Raw genomic sequence first — 17,347 nt, 5'->3', positions numbered from 1 at the left:
GGTTCCGATTGGAAACCAAAAATTTTTTTCACAAAAATCTCAAATAGTCTGAACAAAAAATTATTCGTTTAGCTATATCGACCCGGGTCATTTTACTGAATAATTCGAGGTCGTAGATCACGAATATGCAATCAGATTTCTTCTAGGATCAGTACTTTGGGTGATAAATCTTTTTTAGCGGAAAATTTCGAAAAAATTAGTCAACTTTGAGGAACTGTAGCAGCCTGAAAAAAGGCAGTGAACATATGCTGAATTTCTTGCTGACAGACTGATCCTTTGTGAATGAAAAAATCCAACTTCCATTCATCTTTCGCGAACATTTGAGATTTTACGATTTTTCCCGCGAAGGTTGAAAATCTCGAATTTTCCATCGGCCATAATTTGAAAAATAAATTTTTTTAAAAATATCTGTTCGCATATTCGTTATCTACGCCCTCGAATTAGTCGACAGGATCAATTTGGTTCCAATCGGAGACTAAAAATTTTTTTCCAAAAATCGCAATTTTTCCATGCATATGTATGGAAAAATTTGAAAAATTTTCGATCTCTCCGATTACCACCAAAATTGAAGTATTTACTAAATCGAGGGCGTAGATCACGAATATGCAAAGAGAATTTTGCTAAAAGGATTATTTTTCAAGTTATGATCGATGGAAATTCCGAAATTTTGGACCTTCGCGGAAAAAATCATAAAATTCAAACTGTTCGCGGAAGCTGAATGAAATTTGGATTTTTATATTCGCAAATGATCAATCTATCACTAAAAAAATAAGCATATGTCCAGTACCTTTTTTCTGGCTACTACAGCTCCTCAAAATTGACCAATTTTTTCTAAATTTTCGACTAAATGTGATTTATTTCCCAAGATACTAATCCTAGGAAGAAACTAATTTCATATTCGTAATATACGACCTCGAATTATCCAAAATAATGACCTAGGTCGATATAGCTCGAAAAATAAAAAAAGTCCTATTCTTCTATTCCGTATTCTAAGTCCGAACAAGAAGCAGCCAATAAACAAAAGTTTTTGCTTAGATTCAATAAAAATTTTCATATATCTTTATCACAATCATAATATTCATCGACAAAAGAGGCGACATTTTCGACAGATGAAGTGTTTCCAATGCCTCCTCTGTCTGTAATATCTCCAGGCTAGTAGGTGTGAATCAACTAACTGTTCAAATATGAATTCTACATAGTTAATCATCTTGATCAACGAAAGTTTGGTTATTTTTCACAGACCTTCCATAATCATCATTCAGTGTATATTTAGTCGACTAAGTTCTATCCAATACATTATTAACAATATATATTTTTTATGATGTGTCCACCGACCACAGGAGTCTCATCAGGCAAGAGAATTTTACGTTTTGTGGGGTGCAATGCCTATGTGATAACGCATAAATGAAATAAAAGCATGGACATTATTTTTTTTTTTTAGTTTAATCAGTATCAGAGCATGTCTTGTCTCGACATATTGAATTCATCGTTTTTGTTTCGGTTTTTTCAGCAGTGATTCAATTCCGTTTTACTGCGCTTATTCTTTCCGATGAAAAATCTGTTTCATATTCTAATACGAACATCCTTTATACCGATTTTTCATTGGATTGACTGATTGGGGCTTTATGAAAATGCAGTCGAAATTTCCACTAACGCGTTGTTGATATTTGTGCTTTACAGCTTTAGCGTTGCTTATTTGAAATTCATAACCTGGAAAAGTTCTCCAATTTTTTTTCCCCTTAGGCAAGCTCAAGAACTTACCGAGAGGACTTCGGCGGACCAAGCTGCCGCGATCAAGGCTCCACTCGCTGCGGTGAACAAGCGTTGGGACGATCTACTCAGAGGTATCGTCGATAGACAGAGACAGTTGGAAAACGCCTTGCTCAGGCTCGGACAATTCCAACACGCTCTTAGTGAACTACTCATATGGATAAAGAAGACCGACCACACCTTAGACGAACTGAAACCCGTTGCTGGCGATGCCCAAATTCTAGAAATCGAACTGGCCAAGTTGAAGGTGTTGATAAACGACATACAGGCTCATCAGACCAGTATCGATACTCTGAACGACGCTGGACGCCAAATCATCGAGAGTGGAGAGGGTAAGTCTGACGAATTCACTGCTAACATCCGATAACTTAACTCTATACTGTTTACAGATGAAGCGTCCGCCACTCAAGACAAACTGAACACCCTGAACACGGAATGGAAGGCTCTCATGCGTAAGGCGGCTGATAGGCAGAGAGAATTGGAAGACGCCCTCACTGAGGCCCAGAGGTTCAACGCCGAAATCCAAGATCTCCTCGCCTGGCTGGGCGACGTGGACGGTATCATCGCAGCCAGTAAACCCGTTGGAGGCTTACCAGAAACGGCCACCGAACAACTGGAACGTTTCATGGAAATCTATAACGAAATAGAGGAAAACAGACCGAAGGTGGAGACCGTGCTCGCCCAGGGTCAGGAATACTTGAAGAGAGGTCCCAACGCGGCCTCTAACCTACAGCATAACCTGAGAACGCTCAAGCAACGTTGGGACTCCGTCACCGCCAGAGCCAACGACAAGAAGATCAAATTGGAGATAGCTCTGAAGGAGGCCACGGAGTTCCACGAAGCCCTCCAGAACTTCGTCAATTGGCTGACCAACGCGGAAAAAATCCTGACGAATCTGAAACCCGTATCCAGAGTCCTGGAGACCATACAGCAACAGATCGAAGAACACAAGGTGTTCCAGAAGGACGTGGCGGCCCATCGCGAGATAATGCTGCAGCTGGACAAGAAGGGAACCCATCTGAAGTACTTCAGTCAGAAGCAAGACGTGATACTCATCAAGAATCTGCTGATAAGCGTCCAGCATCGTTGGGAAAGGGTCGCCTCCAAATCCGGCGAAAGGACCAGAGCGTTGGATTTGGGTTACAAGGAGGCCAGGGACTTCCACGACTCTTGGACGAGCTTGATGAATTGGCTGGAAGATACCGAACAGAATTTGGATAAACTCCTCAGTACGGCCGTTGGAAATGAACCAGAACAAATCAAACTGAAGATCACGAAACATCAAGAATTCCAACGATTGCTCTCGGGCAAACAAGTCACTTATGATAACGTGATGAAGAGCGGAAAGTCCCTGAAAGATAAAGCACCTAAAGCCGACGAACCTATTCTCAAGACGATGCTGATTGAGCTCAAGAACAAATGGACCAGCGTCTGTAATAAGAGCGTGGATCGACAACGTAAATTAGAAGAAGCCTTACTCTATTCTGGTCAATTCAAGGATGCTCTCGCGGCGTTGCTTCAGTGGTTGAAGAAGGTGGAGAGGGAACTTTCTGAAGATATACCGGTTCATGGAGATCTCGATACCGTCAACCATCTGGTGGAACAACACAGACTCTTCGAGAAAGAACTGGAAAGGAGAAACGAACAGATGGAATCGGTGATGAAGACCGGCCAAGAGCTGGAACGTAAAGCCAACAAAGAAGATGCTACGCAACTCAGGGAGCAACTCTTGGACCTCAATCAACTATGGGACAACGTATCGAAATTGACCCACAGGAAGTCCGAAAAACTGCGCGAGGCCCTCAGAGAAGCTGAAAAATTACATATGGCTGTCAACATGCTCCTGGACTGGCTATCGGAGGCCGAACGTAAACTGAGATTCATGGGGAACGTTCCGGAAGACGAAGCCGCCGCTCTCGAACAGTTGCAGATGCTGGAAGATTTCAGAGCACAGTTGGCAGAGAAGGAGATCGACAAAGATCACACTCTGGAACTGGCGCACAACGTCTTGGCCAAATCCCATCCGGACAGCATCAACGTCATCAAGAACTGGATCAAAGTGATCCAGACCAGATGGGAGGAGGTGTCGCAGTGGGCCTTGCAGAGATACCAGAGGTTGGCCTCGCACATGCAGACCTTGAAGAATCTGGACGACAGTTTGGAGGAACTGATCCAGTGGCTCCTGGGACTCGAGAACACGCTCATCGCCCTCAAACGCGAGGAGTTGCCGCAAGACATTCCGGCCACCGAAAAACTCATAGCCGACCACAAGGAGTTTATGGAGAATACTCAGAGGAGACAGATCGAGGTTGACAGGATTTGTAAGGCTAAACAGGTGAAAGCTGCGCAAGCCACGAAAGACGTCAAGAAGTTCGTCAAAGGAAAGGGAACGCTGTAAGTTGTTTTAACTTTTTATTAATTTCTTGTATTGAGTTAATTTTTTGTTTGATTATTCGTAATCTCATTCGCTTTCATCTACTAGTGTTGAGATACGAATTTTGTAGCTGCAATTGCGTTTTTTTTGTGTTTTTTTGTTGTGCATGTTTTGATTTGTGCTCGTATCTTCAGACGCGGATCGCAGCATGACATTCGTGAAGCTGATAACTACGGCACCCTTGGGCATAAACAGAGGTAGGTCGTTAGTGTTGCACATTTTATCGCATCGATCGTTTCTTGAGATTCAGTTTGTGAACGTTTTCATTTTTATTTCAGCTTCAAAGGATCCAAAGATTTCCTTGCGCACAGAGGAAGGTTAGCGAATTCATTGTTTAAATGTTGCATGATAATTATAAACGATTTCGTCGGATGAACTGTGCGAATACACTGCTCAACAATTGATAGGGAACGCGTATAAATTTCTCATTAATCGTGGCATGGGCGAATTGTAGATAGGCAACTCTCAGTTTATCACAATCGAAGATTATTGAGTAGAGAGATAGGAAACGCCCTCATATTTCAAGTACTAAAAACCGACTATATTTGGGCCTGGGTTTGCCACATTTGACAATGAGATGGCGCTGATAGCGTACTGTCAATACAGAAAAACTGTTTTATAATTGAAGGGCGCGAAATTCGAATTCTGTTGTATTGTAACATTTCATACACAGCTCTTCACCGTTCAAAAAATTTCGAACGTCATTTTGAGATTTTCACTAAGAAAATACACACAAAAATTTAATGATTAGCAACTTAAAGGAGCGAGATGAACAAAAAGCAGTACGATAATCGAAATGCCATCTGAAATCTTGAAAAATTTCATATATTTCTGGAGATGGCCCTTTAAAAATATTTTAGGGTCTTAGTAACACATTTAACACACGAGATGGCGCTCCCATCACTTCAATCGCTTCTCTTCCTAACTCTATAATCTTTGTTGAAAAGTAATGATTAATATTGCTCTGTGAACCTAGAATTTCCTATATTTTCAATCAAAATGTTTTTTCTTTGAAACTCGTCATTCTTTCATATTTTTCTGAAAAAAAAACAAGTATTTTGACTTAAGGTACTCTGGTATCTGATGAGAATAAGTGAATATTCCCGAATTTAATAAATCGAAGGCTGATGATCCTTAGTAATTGTTGATCAGTGTTACTCTACTGGTTAATTAGTAATGTTATGTGTCTTGGTGAGAGATATCTGAAATTCCAAAGGGTATCAAAGCACGCAGTTCATAATTTGAATACAAAAAGTGATTGGGCTGCTTTTCATCAGAGCTTTAGTTTGAAATCATCCATTGTGTAGCTTTTATTCGCAAGATTTCCTACATTTGAGATATGATTGCTTTTACCATATGTTTGTACTTTAGAATTTTAATCTTTTATTGTTTTTTTATCAGTTTTTAGTCAAAAGTCGAGCTTTATGTCGGTAGGTCATTGCATTTGGTGATGGTTTGTTCATGATTCCTTTTGTTTCGAATGATATTGATATTTTTTTAATGATTTTATGAGCTAGTTTAGTAATGTGGTGTTTGCATGTGCTTTGTCTACAGCCGGTCCAGTCCCGGTCGAGAACTCAGTCCAGATCCACAATATCCTCACTTCGGACCTAGATTCTTACCTGGAAGGTACTTATCATTTAATTCATTTACAATCCTATCCGAAATTCTTCGTTTGTGAAGAAAAATGCATACACCTGAGATTTGCATCGAATGTTTTCAAACTTTTGGTTTATTTTCTTTAATGCATGTCAGTTTTACGTTTCTTGAATCGAAAACCGCATCTTTGGCCTTTTTTCATCGTTAAAACACCCGTCTAACTAATGTTTCCCTCAGCGAACCGGAATTCAAATCCCCGAGAGTCAAATTCCTATACGACAAATGGAGGCACGTCTGGATGCTCTCGTGGGAACGACAACGCGAGCTCTACGAACATCTGGCGTATCTCAAGGAGAAAGAGAAGGCCGATAACTTCTCGTGGGACGACTGGAGGAAGAGGTTCCTGAAATTCATGAACTACAAGAAGTCCAGGCTGACCGACCTGTTCAGGAAGATGGACAAGGACAACAACGAGCTGATTCCCAGGGAGGAATTCATCGAGGGTATCATAAAAACCAGTAAGTGGACCGCATAGGGCCCAAGTCTTGATCGCCCCTCGATTTTTCCCCTTTTTTCAGAGTTCGATACGTCGAGGTTGGAGATGAAACACGTGGCGGACATGTTCGATTTGGACAACAGGGGTTTCATCGACTGGAAGAAGTTCATCGCGGCCCTGAGGCCGGACTGGGAGGAGAAGGCGCCCAACGATTCCCAGAAGATTCACGACGAGGTCAAGCGATTGGTCATGTTGTGTACGTGTCGACAGAAGTTCAGGGTGTTCCAAGTCGGCGAAGGAAAATATAGGGTGAGAATTGAACATAGAATGGCTTCCTGCAATATGTAGCAACTATGAATGATGAAATAATGATTATGTTTCAGTTCGGGGACAGTCAGAAATTGAGGCTAGTGAGGATCTTGAGAAGTACCGTCATGGTGAGGGTAGGAGGAGGTTGGGTAGCGTTAGATGAATTCTTAGTGAAAAATGATCCGTGCAGAGGTGAGCTTTCTTCCATTCCTAAAACATTACATCGTTCTTACGAGTCAATAATTATTTTATATCTTCAACTTTCGAATTCAGAACATTTCAATGTTAATAATTATTGATTCCTTAAATTCACTTCGAAACACGTCAACTCAATAATGAACAAAAGAGAAGACAGGAATTTTAACAAAATGAAGATGATATTGTGACCAACTGAACCTCTTAATAATTTTAATGATGAATTTACTGACTGTATTAACTGTGTCTCCTGAGGAATTAATCCAAGGCATAATTTTAAGCTTAATATTTTTAGCTTTTCTCATATTAAAACTTCTACCTCAACATCAAACATCATTTGCTAAAAGTACAACGCTAATTCACGTCATTCTATCCATAATAATAATAATAAAACCGAAATGTTGCATTATAACACTTCATGGACTTACAAGAGATCAATCATTAAAATAAAAATTTCAAACGGAGTGTTGTAGTGCACAACATGAAAAATTGTTCCAAAGCATTAATAATATTTTTTACTCTACCTTTCTCCTTATCTCCCCTTCTCATCACTTAATTCTTAATTTTGCGAATACGTTGCGCTTTAAATGTTCACCATCGTAATCTTTCATCACCTGTATATATGTTTTAAATGTCGAAAGTTATGCTAGTGTTACCATTACCTCACCCAGACAAACCCGAAGAGCACGAACCCTGGTGCCCCCTTGGTAAGATTATGCATGATGGGTACAGTGATTTTTTCAAAGGGTGTACAGACATGACAAGATTAGTAACTGGTAGTTGAAACAGTAGATTTAGTGGTACGACTGAAAAAATCACGAAACTGTACATATTGGTTGTGGTATACGTTTTTTTTCTGCATGATCGATAACCTTAATTTTCTTATTAGGTATTAATATTTTGTTTTAGTTGAGATGCCGTTCCGTACACTTTAGGTTGTTTTATTACTTTGTACACACTTTTTTTTTGTTCTGAGTTTGTGTATTCTATCGATTTTCGCACTAGGACGGGTCTTTCCACGAAGAAGAAGGAGCAAAGGTTGGATCGCCTTTTAACGTACAACGAAATTGATATTTCTATAAACTCGCCCTCACTCTTATCGTTTTGTTCGTTGGAATTGAACGAAGGCTGGTATTATCGAAAGTTTATTCATTTTCAAAAGTTTGACGATTTTCCAGAAAAAATTCTGCCATTTTTCACATAATGGGGAATTCTCCTCAGTTTGGGTTATCACAGCATATGCGAGTTTAAACTGAATAATAATGAGTTTCATTCATGAATTTTTCAAATGCCCCGCGGAAACTATTCAAAATCATCTTCAAATATGATGTTTTGAAATTCAAATCGCTTCGTTTCTAGTTTACGATTTGGCAACAGCGCCTACTAAAAAGAGCTGTTGATTTACAGCCATCATAAGGCGCGTACTCAGTCGAGCCTCAACAACAATCGGCCATAAAAATCCCATAAAATTTTACGACCTTCCTCATTCGTCGCAGACTTCATAGACAGCCATCTTTGTCTATCTCATCAAGATAGTGTATTTATTGTCCTTTATTTTCAAGGCATATTTCAGTCGATGTTGCCAACTTGTGCAATAGAAACGAAAGGCTTTAAATTTTAAATCCCATTTTTATTTTTTATTTTTAAGTACTTAAAATAATATTTTTTGGGAAACGGTTTGAAATAACCATTATTTCAAAATGTGAAGATATTTCATAAAAAATACATAATTTTCGTCAGGAGTATTCCTTGAGGTTTTTATGTACAAGGTGATTCGACACGTAAATCAACCTGTATAGGTCTATCATATGAATTTATCTCGATTCTCCATATTCTTCGTGGTAAGATCGCGTCGCCGCATTTTTATTTTATTTCAACAACATGGTACGATTTTAGTTTTAATGCTTTTTTGTTTGTTCTTATCTTCCTCTCACGCCCGTTTCCCCTCAATTCCAAATTCCTCTGAAATCTCGAACATCTCATCTCATCAATCCCAACAACACCACCACCACCACTACCATCTTACCACCACAGCTAAGGGACGCACAAACATTGAACTCCGAGAACAGTTCATCCTAGCGGACGGTGTCTCCCAGACCATGACCGCGTTCAAGCCGAAGACCTCGGTCTCCAGTCCTGCCTCTGGTTCCTCCGCATCATCACTACGCACCCCTCAGGGGCCGATCACGAAGGTATTGCACCGGCAGCTCGCACTGCTCTCTTGTGTGGACATGTTTCTTGATTGCGCACCTATAACCACTCTCTCTTGTCGTTTTGGTGATTGCCTTTTTTATCTTATTATTATTCTGTTTTATTCTTCGTGTTTAAACTTTTCGTTTTCAATGGCCCACTCTGTATACAAATTTCACTGAATGAGAGTGCCAAGAGGGGAAAATCAGCTGATTCATCCAAATGCTGCGTCTCGCCTGCTACTGGTTTTAATCTATTCAAACATTCTCTGAAAGTGGCATAATTCAGCAAACATGTTCAACCAAGATGTATATTATGAATTGATATGGTAACTGTGATAGCAAAGCATGATATTCTACATTTTCCTCTTTTTGCAAGTTATGTATCTAGTTTCCCGTATGTTGTAAAGTTTTTCCTAGTGAAAGAGATGCACATTTCTACCTTAAAGGGGATTTTGGCGTCTCTTTCTCGTCCAAACAAATGTAGATATTACTGCTTGAGTAGTTTGGAGTAAGTATACAATCCTCTGCATGACCTTCATGTCTCCATACACGACCCACACACCTTGAATCGGTAAGGTAAGGTAGGTGAAAAATATTGTACGCAATTCTTGAGTTACATCGGAATTTTACGTTGCCTCAGGAGATTCAGGTTCAGTGATTTTTCTATCGGAGATACGACCGTCTGTCTGTTCTATGAACGTTGTAGTTTTCTTATATTTGTTTTTGTGTTTAATTGGTACCCGGAACTTTTGTCGATATAGAGAATTTTATAGTTCTTTTTGTGATTAGTTGGCACACGCTTTTTTTTTATCTTTACAGACACAATTCTATAGACATTTTTCTCTATCGGTGGGATCTTCGATTTTGATCTTCTTCGAGTTTTGTTTGTTTGAATTGTTGAAATAGTTACCGTCTGTCAGACTCAATGATGATTGAATCATCGATTCTGGCTGGTACTAACTGTTTCAATCAAATCGTTGACAATTATAGTTTATGTACATTGGCTTAATTTTATGTGTATACCTTTTTTATGGATGTTTAGTTACACATAATTTTTAAACTTTGTACATAGGAAAAGTGGCCGACACATGTGAATATTGTAATGATTGAACATATCTGGTTTCTCAAGAGAAACAAAGCCCTGTATCGATTTCAAGTCGACAATATCCACATGATGTTAGGTCGAAACCTCTTTTTGTGTGAAACGCACAAAAGACATTTTATCATCGTTCTATCGAACAATTGCTGTTATGTTTGGCATGTGCTGTTTAGCTCACGAGCATATGGCGGAGCTGATGCCTATATTTGAGCAGCTTCGTGCTAAAGGAGAGATCGGCAATGCATATCCTTTGCATGTGGGTTCCACAGCTGGCCCCACCCTACACTGGACACAGGCCAATCCAAATTCTTTCCATTGGGTAATACACTCTTTCGTTTCTTTGTGTGATTACACAGGTTTGGGGTATTTTTTGTCTTGTATTTTGTGAGTTGTAGCTTTAGTTATTCAGCTATAGGTTTTGGTGGCATGAAATCCATCAAAAATACGTCTGGAAAAGTCTTCACAAAGTCATCAATCATTACAGTTCACATAATCCGGTGATACAATGACTTCTCCATTACATTGTCTGATGCAATAAAAGAAGTAGTCAGTAAAAGTTGTCTTGATATTTATTGAAAAGTAAATACTTCATTGTCGTACGTATTGCTCAGAAAAATTGTTGAAGTCACGACAGAATTTCCCACAATAAGTTCTTTCAATTGCTATCATAAACCAAATACATTAATTATATTCTTATGTGAATGATTATCTTTTATTTATCAACTAAAAAAGTGCACCGGCAACGTAGCACAGTGTTAACAACCTAAACTGTCAGAAATCGCTCGGTTTTGTGCGAATTCCAAGGCATGACTGATCCGGCGTTCATGACATCAATTCATACTTTCAGACCGTTTTTGATGGATGGAAAAATTATTCCTCAAACACCAAGTTTAGAAGAATTATTCACCGCAAATCTCATTTTTGTGTCGTTTTCTTGCATGAGCATGCGAGTTTAGGCCGTTCTCTAGTTGCATCACCAGTTAGAATAATTTTTTGAACGTCTGTGGTACCAATTACATACTCAAATCGAACCTTTCGAGCAATTTTGAGTATTTAATTGTGTGTTTTGATTGTTTGCCATGCAGTTGCCGTTATTGGACGAGAAACAGACCATCACAGACTTTTGTATTTATCGCAAGTTCCAATGGTCGGTATACCGCAGGTAAGTTCTGCTCGAAAACGTCATTCTGTTGCACACGAAGATTTCGAGTAGTTAGGTCACGAGAAAACAATATTCTGTTAGTGATTTAGCGTTTGGATCAGTTTAGAAACCCGATAATACGAACAATCAATTTGCAATATCGTTTTCTTTCAAGATCGTTGTTTCACCACCCGATAAGGTAAGGTCTCGAATTGTAAGTAAGCTAGAATAGCTTTTGCAGTAGTTGGAAGAGGTTCTCCTGTTGTTGTATGTGTCGAGCCGTTTTTCATGGTGATTCTTGATCTGGAAAGTTCCACTTTTTCTTTATATTTGTTCTTTTTATTCATATCATTGTGGAATTTCCAGTTTCGATCTTTGAATCTTCTTGAAAAACTTCATCTGTAGTGATCAGAAAAAATGTGGAAGCTGTAGTTATCACCGGGAACCTTTTTCATTTTGCGCACTGTTATTGATAAAGTTTTCGTACATATCCCTCCTACATCATCGATTCCTCCCGTTTAGGTGAGAGAAAGATCTCAGAGATCGGTGCCGATGGGCAGTTTACCAAGGACATCGAAATCATCCCTGTCCGCTGGAACGCCAGATTCGCTATCAGATAACGAAAGCGCGTCATTCCGTACGCCAAGGAAACCATCGTACAGGTCCACCCTAACTCCTGGAGGGTCCAGATCTAATTCAAGGCCGGCATCTAGAGCGGGAAGTAGGCCGAGCAGCAAACCTCCATCTAGGCACGGATCTACTCTTTCTTTAGACAGCACAGGTAAGGAATTAAAACGAAAAAATTGCTCTGAAATTAGGTTGCATTTTTGTTGAAAAAATGAAACTTCATTACACCCCCCTTACGTAGAGAAAAAAATCAATCCACGATAAAGTAGCAAGGTTTAATTTTTTTTATTTTCATTTCTAGATGATGGTACCCCTTCAAGAATTCCAAGGAGGACCCCTATCAGCGGAAGAACAGCCAGCACAACGTCCTCAACCCTGAGAAGGAATGTCAATGGAACGACTTCCGGCTCAAGAACTCCCAGTGGTTTGGTATCTCCAGCTAGTCCGGTCACAAAGTGAGTACTCAATCAGTTCGATGAACGAACATCAGGCATCTTGGCTGGAGGATTATTTCATCCTATTCGATCGTTTGCCTCGAATTTGATTGAAAAAATTCCGAGAAAGATTTAACGCTTTAAAGCTTCCATTAATTAAACTTCTCTACAGAATACTACTAATAATTCATAATGTTATAACCTTCGATAGGTCGGGAATACCAAGGGCATCAAGTATACCAATGTTAACAGCTATAACGCCAAAGTCAAGGTAAACCAAAAAAAATCGTGTGCACTGTTTTGGGAAATGTACGAGGGGCTTTGGTCATTTTGTTACAAATAGTGTCGATTGGGTTCTTGGGTATCTGGGAAAGTATGCGTAGACGGCTATCCTCGGCATTTTATCCAGTTTGAACTCTTCGGGTCTTTCAACGTATTATCTATCATACTTTTCATAATTAGAAGATCTCGACCTACTCCCATATATCGTTAGGAACGTATTATTTCGAAGTTCACAATTATTCTTATATACAGAGAAAAATTGAGATATTTTTCCATCAAATGAACAAAATCTTTTCATTGCCTAGGAAGTAACTGGTGAAAATCTCCACTTGCCACCTACCCAAAGCAAATGTCGAATGGGTCGAGATCTCAGTTAAAGAATACCATTTCCTTAACATCAATTTTCTGTTTCTATTAAAGCAAATCTCGTATACCCGTGTATAGAGGAAATGGGGATACAGATCCTGAATCACCTTCCACTTCAGATTCTTGTTCGGTGTCTTTCTCATCTGGGTAATAATAAATGTTTGATTGCATGCCTTTCAATGCCGATTTGCAGTTTGGTTGCGATTTCATTGCCTCTTCGTTTATTCAATTCTTTAATTTCGTTTTCTTGCGTTTCGTTTCTGTATTAATTGTTCTATTCGTTTCGTTATTGTACTTGCCTATATTTTTATGTGGGTTTTGTTTTTGAGCGTTATTAGTCTTTATTTTTGATTAGTTTTATTATACTGGTGTGAATATATTCAACTAACAGCAATTTCTTCTTCTTATCCACTAACCAGAACCAAATCTTCAACGAGTAAATCTAGTAAATCGAAAATTCCTGTACCGGATAGGTAATAGATGTTTTATAAATGTGGGTAATAGAGGCATGGTTCATCGCATGACGGTACTCTAGTGCATGATGTTTTCTTGTTCATTGTCTGTTTACATTTGTTGTAAAGTTATCCATTATCTATGACAAATCATCAAACTCAAGAGAAAAATTAGAGATTTCTCAATAGATTCAAGTTATTTTCACCATTCCAAGTGTTCATCTTTTGCATAATTAATGTTTGTCGATTTAACGGCGCTAGAAACGATTTCCAATGAAGTTGATTGCTTGTCAAAATCTGTATAATGTAGAATTTTTTCTCTTGTTCATTGGAAATCGTTCTCGTTCATTAGAATGGTTCGAATTTTCACTCGCTGACTGTGAATTTATCAGCTGTAATAATGCGTAATCCAACTAACTTGGCATGTGTATATTTTAACTAGGAGTGCAAGCAAGACCAGACCTGTGACAGTGGGTGTTGCACCCAGCCTGAGGACCTCAGCTAGGTAATAACAAAATCTGATACGTTCGTTGGTTAGAGACGAGATGTTTCCGACCTAACTAATGGTTTTTCAAAGAGATTTTCCATTTTGATTGAAATTTCCTTTCGAAAATCCACTTCAAAATTGGAGCAGTGTATATTTGTCATGATTGATTGACAGTCGTAATTTATCGGTATTTTCGATGTGTGTGAAGTTGGCCCAGCACTTTTCGATTTCCGAGAAAAATTTTGTGCTGAATTGTGCCAAGTTTGTGCTGCTTTGTGTCGTGGAGATTTTTTTTAATTCCATGAGGTTCTCATGAGATTCCACAGAATGTATGGAATGGGCCAGACCAGCACCTTTCGATATCCGAGAAAAAAATTCTTGTGCTGAATTGTGCTACGTTTGTGCTGCTTTGTGCCGTGAGGATTTTTTTGTAATTCCATATGGTTCTCAAGATATTCCACAGAATGTGTGGAATGGGCCAAAAAATCACTGAATTTGTACTGAATTGTGCTAGGTTTGTTCTGCTTTGTGCCGTGGGCGTTTTTAGTAATTCCATACGGTTCTCAAGATATTTACAAAATGTATGGAATGGGCCAGCCCAGCACTTTCAGAATTAATGAGTACCTATATATAGAACAATCCATTTCAGCCATGAAAACCCATTTCACTAAAAGTGCTAGGCTGGCACATTCCATACATTTTGTGGAATATCTTGAGAACCGTATTGAGTAAAAAAAATCTCCACAGTACAAGGCAGCACAAACCTAGCAAAATTAGGCACAATTTTTTTTTTTTTTTCGGAAATCGAAAAGTAATAGGCTGGCCCATTCCATACATTTTGTGGAATATCTTGAGAACCGTATGGAATTACAAGAAAAATTCCACGGCACAAACCTAGCACAATTCAGAACAAAAATTTTCTTCACGGAAATCGAAAAGTGATAGGCTGGCCCATTCCATACATTTTGTGGAAGATCTTGAGAACCGTATGGAATTACAAGAAAAATTCCACGGCACAAACCTAGCACAATTCAGAACAAAAATTTTCTTCACGGAAATCGAAGTGCTGGGCTGGTCCATTCCATACATTTTGTGGAATATCTTGAGAACCGTATATAATTGAAAAAAAATTTCAACGGAACAAAGTAGCACAAACTTAGAACAATTCAGAACAAAAATTTTTCCAAAAATAAAAAAGTACTGGGCCAAATTCACAAAATGTATTTTCGTCACATCAGTAAATGCCTTAATTTTCATTTGATACGATTTCAAAATGGAACTTCTTCACGAAAAATAGACATCAATCTAGGTGGTCAATGTCAGATGTACCTACTCTTGTGTTTGTTTCTTAAAGCTTGTGTTGACTTGAACTAAGCATTGACTAAAAACTTTAATCTTGTAAAAAATCTAAACCAATGCCGAAGACTCATTTTCATCTCATATTATGTTCTATCTGTGTAGGACAAGAACCCCATCCGGTTCTAACACCCCAGTACCGCCAGGTTCGACCACGGCAGTGTCTAGGCTCCTCCGCAGAACGTCCGGAGCGTCGGACACGCCGACTGGACAAGCGAAAAAGACAACTGATAAAAGAGAACCCTTCAGATTATAAACCTTGTATGATTTTAAATTCCAAAATTCACCTTTTTGACTGACTTACGATATATAGCTCTGTTTTCGATAAAATTGTTCATATTTTTGTACAAAATATAATTTTAATCTCTCAAATCGCCCGGAACGACGGATCGCCAGCCGTTCTTCCGGGGGATTTCTGAACATTATTGAAATACTAGTTAGCCAATTGCAATTTTTCGATATTTACCTACTATATTACGTGTGTGAAGAAGCTGAAAGAAATTATATTACGTTGTTGAGTTGCCATATTGAATTAACGTTTTGTTGTGATCAATCCTTTTGTCTTGAATCGAATGTATATTTTTAATTTTCTTTATTTGGCTTACAGAGGGACCATTTATTAGTAATTTACTAATTTACCTAACATAGCTTGTAAATTTGTTTGAATAATCCTCATTTTCTATCTGCTAGTTTTATAAAACTGTGTGATTATCAAGTTGTGAAAAAAAAACCTTACTTTTTTATTCGCCAGTATGGAAGGTTGGTGGAGTCAATTTATTATTTATATATTATGTAATGCTTTTGTATTATTATTTAACTATAAAAAGTTGTTATTTAATAAACTAAATTTTATTAAACGGTTTTTATCAATTGAAACATCTCCCCTTTTCCTTGATCGACGAGAATTTCGAATGAAAATCAATTTTGGGTTGTCGTTCATACAGATAGTTGGCTATAAAAAGCGTTATATTTAAGGGAATAAATAAATTTCTGGGTAATCGCGACGGGTGGGTGTTTAAATTCTACGATCTAGTTACGTCGACATAAACGAGAGCTTCATCCCCTCGTTTATGTTTAGAAAAATTTCTAAACTACATATAGAAGGGTAGAAATGCCGTTTATACTTCACGCTCCGATAAAATTTGGAATATTTTACGTTGGAAATTTCGCAGAGTTAGGCAATAAGGTTCTTTTAGTGGACTTTCCAGGCGGCTACCGCCAAATTATAGACTTTATGAGTGACCTATTCCGTCTCATGAATTTAGTCCATAACAGTGAAAAGTTTCGAACGAAACATCGTGCTTTATGGAAATACCTATGTATCTACTTTTTTATACTGGCTCTCGAATAATTGAGGTGAGTACTGAGTGAGGAAAGGCAATCTACATACCTTCAGGTGGAGAAAGAGTTTTTTATATCCAGTTAGTTCATCGAGCTCGGTGCAACCATTCAGTCTTGACGGTTTTTTAACTGACCCCATCTTTCTGCCAGGAAAATCATCGTAGATCTAAATGTGATACATATTCTGTTAGAGCAACTCTTCTAGTGATAAATCTGAGAATTTCATCCATTTCGGCGCAACCGTTCGATCTTGAGGAAGTTTTGACTGACCCCATCTTTTTGGGAATTTTCGGAGGTCAACTTGCGAGTCGTTTTTCTTCCAGGAAAATTATCGTAGATCTGAATGTTATACATATTCTGTAAGAGCAACTCTTCTAGTAACAAATCTGAAAATGTCATCCACCTCAGCACAACCGTTCGGTCTTGAGGAAGTTTAAACTGACCCCATCTTTTTGGGCTTTTCCGGAGGTCTACTTGCGAGTCGTTTTTCTTCCAGGAAAATAATCGCAGATCTAAATGTGATACATATTCTGTAAGAGCAACTCTTTTAGTAATGATTCTGAGAATTTCATCCATCTCGGCTGAACCGTTCGGTCTTGAGGAAGTTTCAACTGACTCCATCTTTTTGGGAATTTTCGGTGGTCAACTTGCGAGTCGTTTTTCTTCCAGGAAAATTATCGTAGATCTGAATGTCATACATATTCTGTAAGAGCAACTCTTCTAGTAACAAATCTGAAAATTTCATCCACCTCAGCACAACCGTTCGG

General features: G+C 38.5%; 1 protein-coding gene across 1 annotated transcript in view; it reads left to right on the top strand.

Moving 5' to 3' along the window:
* Nucleotides 1-16,096, top strand: part of LOC123307190 — a 102,531-nt gene extending 86,435 nt beyond the window's left edge. Inside the window, exons 24-40 of the mRNA XM_044889408.1 lie at nt 1,341-1,352; nt 1,744-2,102; nt 2,160-4,164; nt 4,339-4,401; nt 4,483-4,521; nt 5,759-5,833; nt 6,041-6,321; nt 6,382-6,608; nt 6,683-6,800; nt 8,838-8,995; nt 11,758-12,016; nt 12,164-12,317; nt 12,508-12,567; nt 12,999-13,091; nt 13,364-13,417; nt 13,839-13,901; nt 15,345-16,096. Of these exons, the coding sequence (XP_044745343.1) occupies nt 1,341-1,352; nt 1,744-2,102; nt 2,160-4,164; nt 4,339-4,401; nt 4,483-4,521; nt 5,759-5,833; nt 6,041-6,321; nt 6,382-6,608; nt 6,683-6,800; nt 8,838-8,995; nt 11,758-12,016; nt 12,164-12,317; nt 12,508-12,567; nt 12,999-13,091; nt 13,364-13,417; nt 13,839-13,901; nt 15,345-15,495 (4,171 nt within the window). The 3' untranslated portion in view covers nt 15,496-16,096. The remainder of the gene's footprint in view (nt 1-1,340; nt 1,353-1,743; nt 2,103-2,159; nt 4,165-4,338; nt 4,402-4,482; nt 4,522-5,758; nt 5,834-6,040; nt 6,322-6,381; nt 6,609-6,682; nt 6,801-8,837; nt 8,996-11,757; nt 12,017-12,163; nt 12,318-12,507; nt 12,568-12,998; nt 13,092-13,363; nt 13,418-13,838; nt 13,902-15,344) is intronic.
* Nucleotides 16,097-17,347: the final 1,251 nt, after the last annotated feature.

This window comes from Coccinella septempunctata, chromosome 2, assembly GCF_907165205.1.
Source record: "Coccinella septempunctata chromosome 2, icCocSept1.1, whole genome shotgun sequence".
Lineage (NCBI taxonomy): Eukaryota > Metazoa > Arthropoda > Insecta > Coleoptera > Coccinellidae > Coccinella > Coccinella septempunctata.
Note: the sequence above shows the minus strand (reverse complement) of the source record. Positions and strands in the feature narration are given on the sequence as shown.